General features: G+C 44.3%; 1 protein-coding gene across 1 annotated transcript in view; it reads left to right on the top strand.

Moving 5' to 3' along the window:
* FTO (FTO alpha-ketoglutarate dependent dioxygenase) overlaps nucleotides 1-14200 on the top strand; it is a 371751-nt gene that overhangs the window by 197768 nt on the left and 159783 nt on the right. Inside the window, exon 8 of the mRNA XM_080828266.1 lies at nucleotides 13040-13164. Coding sequence (XP_080684392.1) covers nucleotides 13040-13164 — 125 coding nt within the window. The remainder of the gene's footprint in view (nucleotides 1-13039; nucleotides 13165-14200) is intronic.

Raw genomic sequence — 14200 nt, 5'->3', positions numbered from 1 at the left:
AAAGGCCCGCACTCTTCTTGCATTCACAATGTTTCCAAACATATTCACTTGTCTCACTTGTTAGGGACTGGGCTGTCAGCTGGATCCTCTTGCAAGTGTGATTTCTTTTTCCCCAGTTCCCTTTCAAAGGCCTCCCCTCCCCTTCCCCTCTCCCCCAATGTTTTACACTTCATATAATCCAGTGTGCATGACAGAGCCCTTCAGCCTTTGTGCTACTGCTGTTTGGGGGAAGGGGAGAGCTAATCTGATGGAGGTCTTGGGTGACTTTTCACTTTGCCCAAGGATGGGAAGCCACTAAGCCACTTTGAGGCCAAACATGCCCAGTGGATGAGTTAGGGAGTACTCAGCGTGGCTAGCCGTCCTTCACCTCCAATGAACAGTTAGGCCAACAACTAGATTAGCACAGGGAGAATCTGAGAAGCCGTGGCTGGGAGTCGGGGGTCCATGTGTATGTTGTGGTGGGGTTGGGAGATTTGTTGCTTTTGTTGTGGTGGGGTTGGGAGATTTGTTGCTTTTTTATTTGTGGAGTGAATAGTTTCTGATGAAAAGACACAGATAAGGCCAGGCACTGCGGAATTGGGAAGTAACTGGGAAGAAGCTGGCTGTCCTCATGTTCATTATGTGAGATATATGCAGATGCCCACACTTAACTTCTGGGTCCAGGGAGGATTGCTGTGTGCTGTGCCTGCAGTCTAAAGCTCTTAATTTCTTTATTGAAACGAGGCAGCTAAGGTAGGGGTTTGTGTCCCTGGATGAGATTTCAGGGAGGTACTTTCATATATGTTTCTTTTCACTCTATGTGTATATTACATATGATACTGTTACGTGACATCTGTTAGAACCTTCATTGCAGGGAGCAGTCAGCTGGGCATGTAGATTTCACATGCATGTAGATTTCACATGCTGGCGCCTCTGGTCCTGAAGTTTATTACTCTTGGGCATTTCAGCTCCCCGAACTCAGTTTTCCCATCTGTAAAATAGGAATTACATTACCCTCACCCCCTATGGAGCATCCCATAAATAAAACAGGAAATATCTGTCACATAATGGGCAAGATCGCTTTCCTGTTTTTGTAGGAATATCACAGTGTGTCTTCCTCGTTCCATTACTGAGTCAGTTTCAGTGCCTTTGTCTCTTTTATTTTCCTTTTGAGCCTCTTGCTCATACTCTCTGTTTCATGATATTGTTTGCTGAACTGGTTGCTCATCCTGGAAAGTACCAGCATGTTGCGACGAAGGAGAGGCGGCGGGGAGACAGAGAAGTTACCGTGGGCTTAGAGCTCTAAACGGGCTGTTAGTTCTCTTCAGCAATAGAGGCAATTACGCTCCGGCTAATGAATAGGCAGTCAGGTGGAATTTCCCGTATATGGTGTCTTCTGGTGGTAGGATAATTTCAGCACCTAAAAATCCTCAGACATAAAGCACTGTATAAATATTTTCTCATGAAAAGTGCCAACAAAGTCATCCCCCGCCAACACACCTCCAACCTGACAAAGGAAACTACCGGTGACGGTATTACCATTTTTAGTGCTGTCCTTTGAAAATCCTGGAAAGGAAAACATTGCGGAAATGTCTGTGCATTCCCCTCGACCTGAAAATAACAGGCCTGCATAGATTAAATAATCTGCAAAGATTTTCGTAACGGATGGAGCTAATAGACTGCAAGTAGGGACAGAATTGCACCTGAGGTTGTCACCTTCCCCTTTTCATCTGGCATGGAGTGTCACCCAGGGCCAGCAGTAGAGCATCTGGAAAATAAGTGGATATTTTTTTCGCACAACGAATGGATTCATTTCACAGAATGATGGGAAAGGAAGGGGGGCAGGGAGGGTGATAAGAATGTGGTTGTGAGGTCCCTCCCACCCCGCCCCCGCCACTGTATAGCTTTCACTGTCTTCTGGTTTTGTAAGAAAGCTAGTGCTTCCGAAGCCAGAACGATTTCTGGGCTCTCTTGGTGAGAATAATTATGCCGTTTCTTCCACCCGTGTGTGAATCAGCTTTATGATCCAGACCGCGTGCAGTAGTGACTAAGAGCAGACGCTTCAGAGGCAAACGAATCTATTAGGCTATTCGGAAAACAGAGCGGGGGTTGGGGGGGCGGGGAGGGGGAAGAACAATGATTTTGTAAACTCCATAAAGGTAAAAAAAAAAAAAAAAAAGGCTTTCAGTAAGTATGCGGAGACTAGAAATCAAATCCCATTTCCTATCATAAGAAGCCCGTTGTTTCAGCCACAGTAGTTAATGTACTGTATGTGAAAGATTTAAGACTAGTTGGAAAGCTTTGCTTCTGTTTTATTAGGCTGCTATTGAAAAGCCAACAGCATAACTTCGACTAGGTGCTTTGAGATTTCTTAATGGGCTGTCAGGGGCAAGACACCAGGGCTGTGCTATACTAGCTCTTTTCCTGTACATTAAAACAACAGGGGCCAAGCGATCACATACAGAAGTATGAATTACTTGATGCTTTCTCTGTTCCATATGGCCAGCCATGTCTTTGGCAATTAATCATGGACAAAATCAGTCGAGTGCTCTCTGAAGCATTGAAGTCAACGTTTAGTTGTACCTGTGCCAGTGGGGGCAGTGGGGTTGCAAGCGAAACATCGCAGGATGGGGGGCTGCTGGCGCCGGGGCCGGAGCAGCTGGCTTCTATAAACAACACTTTTTTTTCCCTCTTCACTTTTCTCTCTCTCTCCTTCCTTCCCTCCTTCTCCTTTCTTTTCTCCTTCCTCTTTTCTTTCTCCCTCCTTCCCTCCCCTCTCTCTCCCTCTCTCCCTTTCTTTCTCTTTTTTTCCTTCCTTGACACATACATGGACAGTTTTTCGCCGTCATCTGCAACCTTGACGTTGCTGACTGGAGCTCCGTGGCCCGGCTTCCGTGCACTGTCCCAGCGCCCCACGCTGAACGTGTGCGGCAAGCCAGCCTTCCCTCCAGCAGCCTGCCCATTCCCGCAGCCACCACCACAACTGTCCCGCGAGTTCATGCAGTCCCAGGCCCGGCTGCTGTGGTTCCAGAGTCTTTTGTGAAACACATGATCTAGACTGATTTCTGTGTTGGTAGCAGAAGAAAAATGGGAGGTTCTAGGAAAGTGCTCTGGGGAAAAAAGCTTCAGTAATTATTCAGATTCATGGCTGTGGTATTTTCGGATATGTATTTTTTTTAATGGTATCTGTATCTTATGGGATCTTTTTTTCCCCGAATTGTTTTGCACGTAATGTTGCTGATGACAGATCTCAAACATTCATTGAGCATTTTGTGCATGCCAGACATTGTGCAAAGCGCTCTCAGAGTGGATGCTCTCACGTAATCATCGCAAGGGTAGTTGGTGCTGTTACAGACACCCCCTTCACAGATGAGGGAGCTGAGCGAGGGAGCATTTTCCCGGCATTCTTTGCCCCCCAGCATCATCCTTGATTACTCCCCAGGAGCACGCCCAGTTCAACAGCACATGATGGGAAGAGGCCAAAGTATGGCTTCCTAGTATATTTTTGAGGCTCCTTTGGTAAAAACTCCGCTGAAATGTTCATTCAAATCACGTGGGTCTTTGGGATGAACTGAACCAAGTGGGTCTGTCGGTGGGACTAAAGTAAAAGGCTGCTTTGCGGGCAGCCTCTTGGAGACTTCTGCCTTTGTGCCTTCTGTTCAAGACAGTCCAGCCCCTCTGTGGCTCTCCTTGCTGAGCCTGCCATGAAGGGGGGAGGTGGGGAGGGGCAGGCGGGAGACAGCAGCCTGAAGCAGGCCGGTAGACGCGGCAGCCTGCGGTGACTCGGTGTTATCTCCCAGCCGAGGTCATCCAGGATGTGTCTTCTCAAATTCAGGAAACAGGGGAAAGAAAGTTTTAACATTGTGTAAACATTAGCACCCCCAAAACCCTCCTGCTCCCGGAGAGGGAGATAAAGTGGGCAGAAAGGCTGTGAGGCGTGTTTATTTGTTCTGCTGGGCTGTGGGTCCCAGCATGCTGGAGCTCTTCGGTGGTACCCAGTCTGGTTTAGCAAATGTGAAGGCATCACTCAGCACTGAGCTCCAGAGGCCTCACAAAAGAGCCATCTTAAACTGACAATCAGTAAATGAGAGAAGACCTGAGATCGACCTTTCTTTGATGGGACCAAGGCTATCTCAGTGGGTTCTGGGCCTTTCTTCTTCTTCTTTTTCTTTCTTTTTTTTTTTTTTCTTTAAAAAAAAGAAAGAAAGAGGGGGAAAAAAAAAAGTGTTCCTGGACTTTTGAAGAGGGGAGCCCTGGTTGGGTTTTTGACAGCCCGTGGCAGTGTTGATGTGAGGAAATAGCTTTCCCAGCTGATAACATCTTAAACCAAGTTTCTTCACAAGTTGAACCTTTAGCCCTCTTTATCAGTCCGAGCATATCTTTGTAATTTGTGTGTGCAGAGGGGAAATACAGCCCGAACCTGAGGCCACTCTGTGCATAAAAAGTGTTCGGCGGGGCATTTTCCCCATAATGACGGTACTGCTTTTTTGGCGCTCGTGAGGATGGGGTGATGGGGAGGTGGGAAAGGCATGCAGTTCTGGCATCCTGGTGTTGATATGGCTTTTGAAATTGGAAAAACAGCAGCAGATTTGTTGTTGTTGTTGTTAAATGAATTAAGGCAGAGGGATTACCAGCCACGTTTGTGGAATGCCTCCTGTTCCCATGCATTTCCTTAGGCAGAGTTCTCTGATTTGTAAGAAGGATGGATTAAACCAGAATTTCAGAAGTTGTGACCCCATATCAGAAAGGAACCAAAAGAATGAAAGACTTCTGTTGAATTATTAGTCAGAAGTAAATGCTGTAATTTTCCTTTTAAAGCTCAGTGTGATTCCTGTCCAAAAACCTCGTGTACTACAAATTCTGTATATTGCATGTGTGTCCATACGTGCTTTCCTATTATGGTACCCCAGAATTAGGACATACTGGCAATTGCTGACTATACAAATACATTCACCAAGAATTAGGTGACTTGCTCAGTTTTAATTGAGTAAATTCAGAATTGATTTGGTCTCAAATGACAAACTTTTCCTCAAGTTTGAGACGACTTTTTTTTTGGTTTGCTTTTTTAAGATTTATTTATTTACTTTAGAGAGAGGGAGAGCGTGCGTGCATGAGCAGGAGGGGCCGAGAGAGAGAATCTCAAGCAGACTTCCCACCGAGTGCAGAGCCTGACACAGGTCGTGAACTCACGACCCTGAGTTCACAACCTCAGCCTAAACCAAGAGTCGGCTGCCCAACGGACTGACCCACCCAGGCGCCCCAAATTCGAGGCTTCTTAGAACCTTAGAGTTTAGGCTTTTCTTCTTTTCATTCTTGATCAACCTTGCTCCTTCCCTTCCTTCCGCTCCCCTTCCTTGTCCTCTCTGGCTGTGGATTTTTTACTTCGGTTTTGTGCATAAAGTTTTGAGCCAGGAGAAGCTGAAAACACTAGGGAATTCATAGAGGTCCTTAGGGTGCTGTGGGTTGCCAGAGTCCAAAGTAGTTCTGTTTTTGTTTTTGTTTTTGTGTTTTGAGATGGAGAAAAGGAGACTTCTTGGCTTGTTAAGAGGGTCTGGAGAGATTACATGGGAATCCCAGTGGAGTAAAACTTCTAGATGTACTTTGAGATACACCATTCCAGATATGTATCACCCTTCTACATGGTCACCTAGGGATTGCATAGTCTTAGTTTTCTTGACCGCATTGTTGAAAAATAGTTTCCACAGCGTTTTCCTTAGAATTCTCATCAGGTGCAGTTGGCATCCAACTGGAGCTTGTCTCACGTGCTGGTTTTGGTCTCAAGTAGTACTCTGTGGCTTGGCTTTTCATCTTATTCAGCAGACATGCTCTGGCATGTCATTTGCTTTCATTTATCCCACAAATACCTCTCAGGAGTCTGTTTTCATGACATGGTGCCAAAGTAGGCACCTTGGAGGGTACCAGGAGGAGAGGGGCGAGGGCTTCTCTGCTCTAACAGAGCCCCCGCTCTGGAGGAGGAAGCATCCAGTGAGTAAAGAACACCAGAGCGTGGCATGGTCCGTGAGATGTTCAGCAGTGCCACGTAAGGAGGGGCGACCAGCTCTCTCTAATTTGGCTCAAGGATTTGGTTCATGGAGAACTTCATAGAGGAGGTGTTATCCGAGGTGTTTCTTGAAAAATAAGTCCTGGCTGACCATTTCTACAGCAAGTCAATGTATCGTGTAGAACAGCCGTGTATTTTCAGGGAACTGACATTGGTCCTAAATGGATTGGAAGATGGCAAGAGATCAAACTGGAGAAGTGACCAGGAGCGTTGTTTTGCTGTGGTTATTTTGGTCAGGTGAAGAATTCCGGCTTCTTAAAACATTAAGGTGGTTTTTTGTTACGTTTAGTTCGGTTTGGTCTCAAATGACAATAAGTGAGGCATATAGGAACAGATGAACAGAGCTGCTCTGGCTTAGATGAGGTTTTGGAGGTTGAAGCTTCTTGTTTCCTTTGACCTTGAGAGGGCCCTCTTGGGGGAGGAACATTCGTGAGGGGGTAAGATGGATGCAGAGAGGCAAGTCTGGACGCCGCTGCGTGGTGCAGATGAGAGACTGGCCTGAACTTGGCCTGCGGCAGTGAGGAAAAAATAAGTTTGAGTCCTACTGAACAGAGAGGAATGACAGGATTTAAAGTTTAGAGACTGGGAGTGCAAGGAAAGGAAAGGGAGGCCAATAGGATGAGCCCTAGCCGTCTGGATTGGGCGATGGAGTTGACCGTGGTGCCATTCGCCCTTCTAGGGAAATACAGGAGAAGGAGCAGATCGATGAAGAGGGAAGCGATGAGAGGGCAACGATAGTGCTGCTGTGGACAGGCTGAGGCTGAGGCTTCACGTTTGAAGTGTATATTTAAGGAGGGATCGGCAGTTCTGGGCTCTATGGGGCTAGAGTTTGGTGGAGATGATCCGCTTAAAGTCATCAATCTATAGGGGAACCTTAAAGCCAATGGAGCAGAGGTCACCCCCAGAGAGAGCAAACAGAAGCCTTCCGATGAGAACCAGGGCTTCTGCCCTGGGCCAAAAACAGTTAAGGAACCCCCAGAGGAGATGAAGAAGGTCGGGACACATATTGGGTGGTAGCGTAAGAGAGAGAGGCATCAAGGAAGACCAGGATGGACTCTAAAAATAAACCCCACTGGCAGGGGGGTAAAGATTTCCTATCACGAGGGGGATGCAAAAGGATATGCCTCTGGCTCCTGGAAGAAGCTTTTTCTGCTCATAATTGTTCAATGGTTGCCTGATTGCCTTTTCAAATGTTTCATGTGATGTCACAGACGCTTGCCGGAGTGTTTTTATTAAAACAGTACAACCTAGCACGAGACTGATTCGTGGGTTCTAAACGATACTAATCATAGTGGCATATGTCTGGGTACCTCCCTCTCACAAGAACTCATGGAGAGGCTCTGGTGTCATCGCCATTTTGCAGTTGGGATGAAGGCCCACGACTAGGAGGTGACAGCTGGGCTCTGAACAGCTTGCAGCCTTAAGAATATTCTTAGTCTTGGGGTGCCTGGGTGGCTCAGTGGGTTAAGCCTCTGCCTTCAGCTCAGGTCATGATCTCAGGGTCCTGGGATCGAACCCCACATCAGGCTCTCTGCTAATCAGGGAGCCTGCTTCCCCACCCCTACCCCCCGCCTGCCTCTCTGCCTACTTGTAATCTTTCTCTCTCTGTCAAATACATAAATAAAATCTTTAAAAAAAAAAAAAAGAATATTCTTTGTCTTTTCCCGATAGACCAGCGCTTTCATCAATTTCTGTTGAAAAAGAGTTACTAGTGAAATGAAATCTAACCCCCAGAGCATGATTTCTAAAGCCCTGGTTTACTTGGCCTCTATTTTGAGGGAAGGTGAGGGAGAATGTGTTTTCGGTAACAGGAGACTGTTAAAAATTGGTGCATGCAGGGCGCCTGGGTGGCTCAGTCGTTAAGTGTCTGCCTTCAGCTCAGGTCATGATCCCAGTCCTGGGATTGAGCCCTGAGTTGGGCTCCCGGCTTGGTTGGAAACCTGCTTCTCCCTCTCCCACTCCCACTGCTTGTATTCCCTCTGTTGCCATGTCTCTCTCTGTCAAATAAATATAATCTTTAAAAAAATTGGTACTTGTTTGAAGACATTTCTATGTTACTACTGATGGGAAAATGGGCTACTAACATTTCCTGCATAAAGTCAACCCTTGAGGAGCCAATACTAATGTGAGGAGAAAAATATCACCATTGAGTTTTGTCAAAAGAGTGCTCTTTGACCCTCTAAAATTAACTTTTGTGCAGTGACTTCTTTTTGCTCTAAATTTTATGAAATACTATATTTTAGTATAGTCTGAATGCTCAATCTAAATTCACCCATCCTTTTCTGATATCTTGAAAAGATTCTTTTGGTAACAGTTTGTTTCATAATCTCGATATAGTTCTATTTTTACTACTTATTTAGATGTATTTAGATGGACGTTTGCTTTATGCATTCTTTCTTGTCCTAAAAATGTGATGAAAAGGAGTTTTAACAATTAAATTTGGTAAGATTTTTATGTGATCAAACTCGACTTTTTGGGATATATAGTCCTAAGAGTTTTAATGTATGTATAAACTCATGTAACCGCTGCCAAAGTGGGGGTACAGAACAGTTCCATCATTCCAGAAAGTCCCTTATGTTTCCTCTTTGTAACAAACCCTCACCCATCTTGACCCCTGGCAACCACTAATTTGTTCTCTGTCCCTGTAATTTGCCTTTTCCAGAATGCTCAGTAAATGGAATCATGCAGTGTTTAATCTTTGGAGACCAGGCTCTTTCATCCAGCATAACGACTTTGAGATTCAAACAAGTGGCTGCGTTCTATCAATTGCCTGTCCTTTTTTACTGCTGAGTAGTATTCCTTTGTATGGATGTACCACAGGGAGTTTATCCATTTATCCTTTGTAGGGCATTGAGATTGTTTCCAGTTTGGGGCACTTTTGAGTAAAGCTGCTGTGAACACTTTTGCACTGGTTTCCGTGTGCACATGAGCTTCCATTTCTTCAGCTACATCCCTAGAAATGGGATTGGTGGATCATATGTTAAGTGTGTATGTGTAACTTTGTAAGAAACTGCCAAAGTACTTACCATAGTGGCAGTGTTTTGCATTCCCACCAGCGATGTATAAACTTCAAAGAAATTGCATGCTCTTTTAAATGCTCTTGGGTTGAGGGGCGCCTGGGTGGCTCAGTGGGTTAAGCCTCTGCCTTCAGCTCAGGTCATGATCTCAGGGTCCTGGGATCCAGCCCCACATGGGGTTCTCTGCTCAGCGGGGAGCTTGTTCCCCCCCTCTCTCTGCCTGCCTCTCTGCCTACTTGTGATCTCTCTCTCTCTCTCTCTCAAATAAATAAAATCTTTAAAAAAAAAACTGCTCTTGGGTTGAGGTTGGCAACTTGTGTTTCACAGTTCCTTGGGATTTTGAAGAGATGCCCCATGACAAAGGGAGCTTTTAGGTCCTCCATAGACGCTTCTTTAAAGAGAACAGCTCCACTTCGTTTTGTTTTATATCTTGATTTCCCCGCAAGAACACATTTGGGGAAAAAAGAGATTTGTCTGTAAGTTGTCGGAAGATCATTGTAAGTAAGGTGGTGCATCTGGAGCTCGGGGTGTGGACCGCGGGTGTTAGCCAGGCAAATGCTAGGTGGCGCTCCAGGACTCCGCAGAGTGCGGGGACCACACTGTGAGAAAGTGGACCCCCCCTTTGCAGCTCCTTCTTAGTCCACAACTTTGTGTCAAGGAGGTCTTCATGTCTTTAACTTTCACCGAGACTTGTTGGTGGCCTCATTTACAACAACCCAGTAGGCTTCTGTTCCAGAGCTTTCAGCAAGCAACATACAGCTTTGTTTTTAATGTTATTTTTGCAGTTATCTTTTAATTTAGGACAGGTACCCCTGGCTTTCCTGTTTTCTTTTGAAGTGAATCTATTTTATACTTTAAAATGCGGATCATTTGAAATAAAAATATCAGATTGTATACCTCATACACAGATGGGGCAAGAATTTTGAGACTGCGCTAGAATGACTGACGTTCGGGAGAGTCAGCACTAGGGAATTATTTAAACAGAGCTAGAAGTGGATCCTTTTGTCAAGTGGAGAGAGCTCCTTAAAGCAGGTAACTGTCGCTTAGTTGATGAGTTTATAAGTTTTCCTAATAGTAAAGTCTCAAAAGACAGTCTCCTCTTGCTCTTAGTTTTTGCAATACTTATTTTTCAAGTTCCTTCCTTATTTACTGATTTGACAAATATTTATTAAAAATCATTAGGCAAGCATGGGGTACAGTAATGAAGTAAACAGACAGGACCCCCAACATCGTAAAACTTGCTTTCTTAAATCCTTTCTCCTTCCCCACTAAGAGGCTGGTCAGGGAAAACAAGGGCCTCTGGATAAAATTTAAATGATGCAAAAGATAAAGAAGAGAGAAATGACTTTTTAAAAAAGTTACTTTAATACAGTCAGAAGGAGAATTGAGTTTATTTTTTTGATGTCCTTGGAGTCAATGTAGATGTGTACTTTGTCTTCTATTTGAAATATTTTGCTTATTATTTTGGCAAAATAGTAAGTACCTACAGACATAGTGATAAACGACAAGACTTCTTGAGGTTCCTTCCAACTTTAAGTACCTGAGGTCAGGTATCTCAGACAAGGAGCAATGCTGTTTCCAGAATACCCATTGATGCCAGGACCTCTCTGAAATTAGACATCTTTTATGTTAGAGGTCACCAGTGAGTGGCTGTCTGAGTTTTGTTCATTCACTGGTGTTTCTTGTTTGGCCACGTGGTATTTTCAAAGTTTAAAAAAATGAGTTTCTAACATGTAAAAGTCAGGAGATCTCACATAAAAAAAAAAAAAATCAAAACAGATTTCTTACTTATTTTGAAAACGCACGAATCTGGCACCATGGAGACAGCTTTTCTGAACGGCAGAATTGGCTATTGCTGAATAATGAGTACCTTTTTGCACAGAGCACGTGCTCTCATTGGGTCATCTTGCCTAAACTCATTCATGTACCTTCTGGCTCTGGTGGGTCCTTGCATTTGCAACACCTACTTTAGCCACTTGGAGCCCGGGCTTCATGCTGGAGAAGCCCCTAGAGAAAAAGAAACATTCCTCCCTGTCCTGGAGGCCTAAAAATGTCCTTGCCCTCAAAGCTCAGAGTGTCCAGCTAGGCTCATCGCCTGGTCTGGTAGATGTAATTCTGGACCCAGGGGGCAGAGATCAGGGTCCTCTTCTGGGCTAGTGCTAGTCACATTATCTTGGATCCTTTAACAAAGGAAGTAGTATTTCCTGTCTTTCTGTCCCAGTTAGGGTTTTTTGATTGTAAGCAGCAGAAACAGAATTCTGGTAAATTCGAACAAAATGGAACTTGATTCAAAAGATATTGGATAACTCAGTGGTATCAAAAGAAGAAGAATGATCTCTGCTCAGAAATTTCAGGAAACCAGGAATACTTCAAGGACCATGGTTGGTAGGAACTAAGGAAACTGATACATGGCCTCCAATTTTTTCCCCTTTCTTTGTCATTCTTCTCAAGTGTCTCAAGGCTTGGAAAAGCGAATCAGGTGGGCCTGACCCTCATCCTTCATGGGAGAGAGCGGAACACTTTACTTAGTTGGCGGGCTATCTAAGACGGCATACAATAAAAGACTTTCCCGAAGAGAAGGTTTGATGTTGTTATAGGAAAAGGGGACGGGGTCTGGGTAGAAGGCAGCCGGACAACAGATCTTCACTAACCTCTCCTGAAGCCTGTCCCAGAAGGCATTCAGTATACACTGCAAAATGCCACAGGGGAGTAAGGAAGTAGTATTTTAAGTTACATGAGGACAAAATTGTGAGTGTGCTCTTAAGTGAGTGAAGTCATTGGCATCAGTCAGAGAAGGATTGGTACAAAGAAAATAACAGGTTCATTCCTTTTAGCATTTGCTTTGGGTACAACATCTCCAAAGAAGCCACACCAACTTTAAATGAAAAACATGTCTAAATTCTCAAGATTTCTGTCCCAGTTGTATGAAGATAAATATGTGCGACGAGAAGTTCTATCATTAAAACTCAAAAGGCATTTGCTCACTAACATTTCAAGTGCCAATAGAATACCCTGTGTTGTTTTCTTAATTGTTTCTTATGTTACACAAATTTGCATGTTTAAAACACATACGTGCAAAACGAGCATACAGGAGTGAGTCGTAGATAAAATTGAAATGACACTTTCAGATTTGAGTTTGGATGTAATGCTTCTTGTTAGAGTGAGCAGCGTGTGCTGTGTAGGGCTTCCATTATTTCTAGAAGCACCATCTGACGTTTTCCCATGCTAGGTAGAAGCTGGAGTGTTTTTGTACTCACCGGTGAGCCTAATTTCTCTTAAGGACCATGGCCGTGACTGTTGAGTAAGTGATTCTTCCTCAAATCGGAGGTCTGCTGTGCACAAGAATCCCTGTACATATTCTTTGAAATATGTCGTGGATTTCTAAAGCTGGGAGGACTCCTTGAGACTGAATTTGATTTTTGTGCTCTTATTGTTTCTTTCTTTGCAAGCTCTTGATTTGCAACAAGCAAGGAAATGAGTGAGCCAAAAAAAAAAAAAAAAAAAATTGCTGGCATGGCTGGAAATAGAAATTAATGATTCCAATAGGAGAGGCAGTGCAGAAATCCTCAGCTGGGTGGCAGAAAACAGAGCGAGCAAAAGTCAGAGACTGCTCTTTTTTAAAAGGCAAAACAAACAACTCACAGTGAGGTGTACGTGAAAATCATTTCTAATAATAGCTCATGGGAGGCAGTTCCCCGGAAAAAGACCGTCGGTGCACTAAGGAAATTAGAGTGAGAACACACAGCATCTCGATGTGTTACTTAAGGCAATGGAGGTTTAGAGTTTACCTTATGTGCCTTGTACATTGATTAAATACAAAATATATGCTGGCCATTTTTGACCATCATTTACTGTATTGATTTGTTAGCAGGGGAACTGTAATAAAAAAGCCATCGATTTACTGTCCTTATTTGCTTATGGGCTTTTTTTTTTATTATTCTTATTAATTTTTCCCGTTCTTTTTTTGGACCATTCCTTCTAGACGAATGCTGTGCTTCGTGAAGTTAGAAGAGAGGGGGTCCCCGTGGAACAAAGGAATGAAATCTTGACCGCCATCCTTGCCTCGCTCACTACACGTCAGAACCTGAGGAGAGAGTGGCACGCCAGGTTAGTTCTCTGATGATGTGGGATTTGTCGTCCCCGAAAGAAATGAGAGCTGTATTCGGCTGAGCCCTTCCTCATGATGGGTCTCACCCCTCTCATTGGAGGGGCCATGAAAAGTCAGCAAGTTACAGATGGTATCAGCCAGCATTAGCTCTCTTGCACATGGTCCCTCCATTCATTGTAATGAGCCATGATGTCATCGGTAGGTGTATATGATTTATCCCCAAGTGTAATGTTTTGCATCAATTTTGCATCCTGAGCATGTAGTATAGAAGTACCTGATGCTAAGGAGGCTTTTAATCAACACTCTAAAGACTAACATTGCTGCCTGGTTCGGGTAGATGTCTGGGAAATTCACACCGTGCTCTTACACCACTCAGTGAGAGGCAGGTTGCTTGAAAGTGGTCAAATGATGAACCCCAGCTTTAGAATTGGCCAAGTAGGAATTATGTTGGCTTCAACCTAGTTTCTTTGCCCATGGACTTACCTGTGGTTAGAGAGCTCTTACTGGTAGAAAGTTTCCACAAATCATCGGTTTTTACAGAATTGAGGCTTGGGTACTCTAGATTCTGTTATCCTGCTCTTATTTGAAAAGCAATTGATGGGTGCAAGGCCGGAACCACTTCCCCCCAAACGGTAGGTAAAAATTGTTGAATTATCATCCGTCTCCCAGCAAGAGGGAGAGGAATCAGGAAGATCGTGCTGAATTTTGTCTTGGAGTCTTTTCTGATGCTTAAAAATCTGGTGTGCCTGGGAGTCGAGAACGCTAATATTTCTTCAAGTGGGTCCATGCAACAGAATTTGTAATTGGTGGCTTTGCTAGTAACAATTGTGAAAATCAGTTTGTCTGAACAAGGCTGAAGGTGAGCATTTCCAAGAAAGGAGACAGGTAAGAGTACAAATAGTGCATTCCAACTGGGTGTTGGAAAGTGGCTTCTCAAGTATGTGTTTTATCTGTAAAGTCAGACTTGCATTGAAAGAATAATTTTAGGGGCGCCTGGGTGGCTCAGTGGTTTAAAGCCTCTGCCTTCGGCTCAGG

The sequence above is a fragment of the Martes martes genome (assembly GCF_963455335.1).
Source record: "Martes martes genome assembly, chromosome: 17".
NCBI classification, from domain to species: domain Eukaryota; kingdom Metazoa; phylum Chordata; class Mammalia; order Carnivora; family Mustelidae; genus Martes; species Martes martes.
The sequence above is the reverse complement of the archived record's forward strand: the minus strand, read 5'-3'. Positions and strand labels throughout refer to the sequence as shown.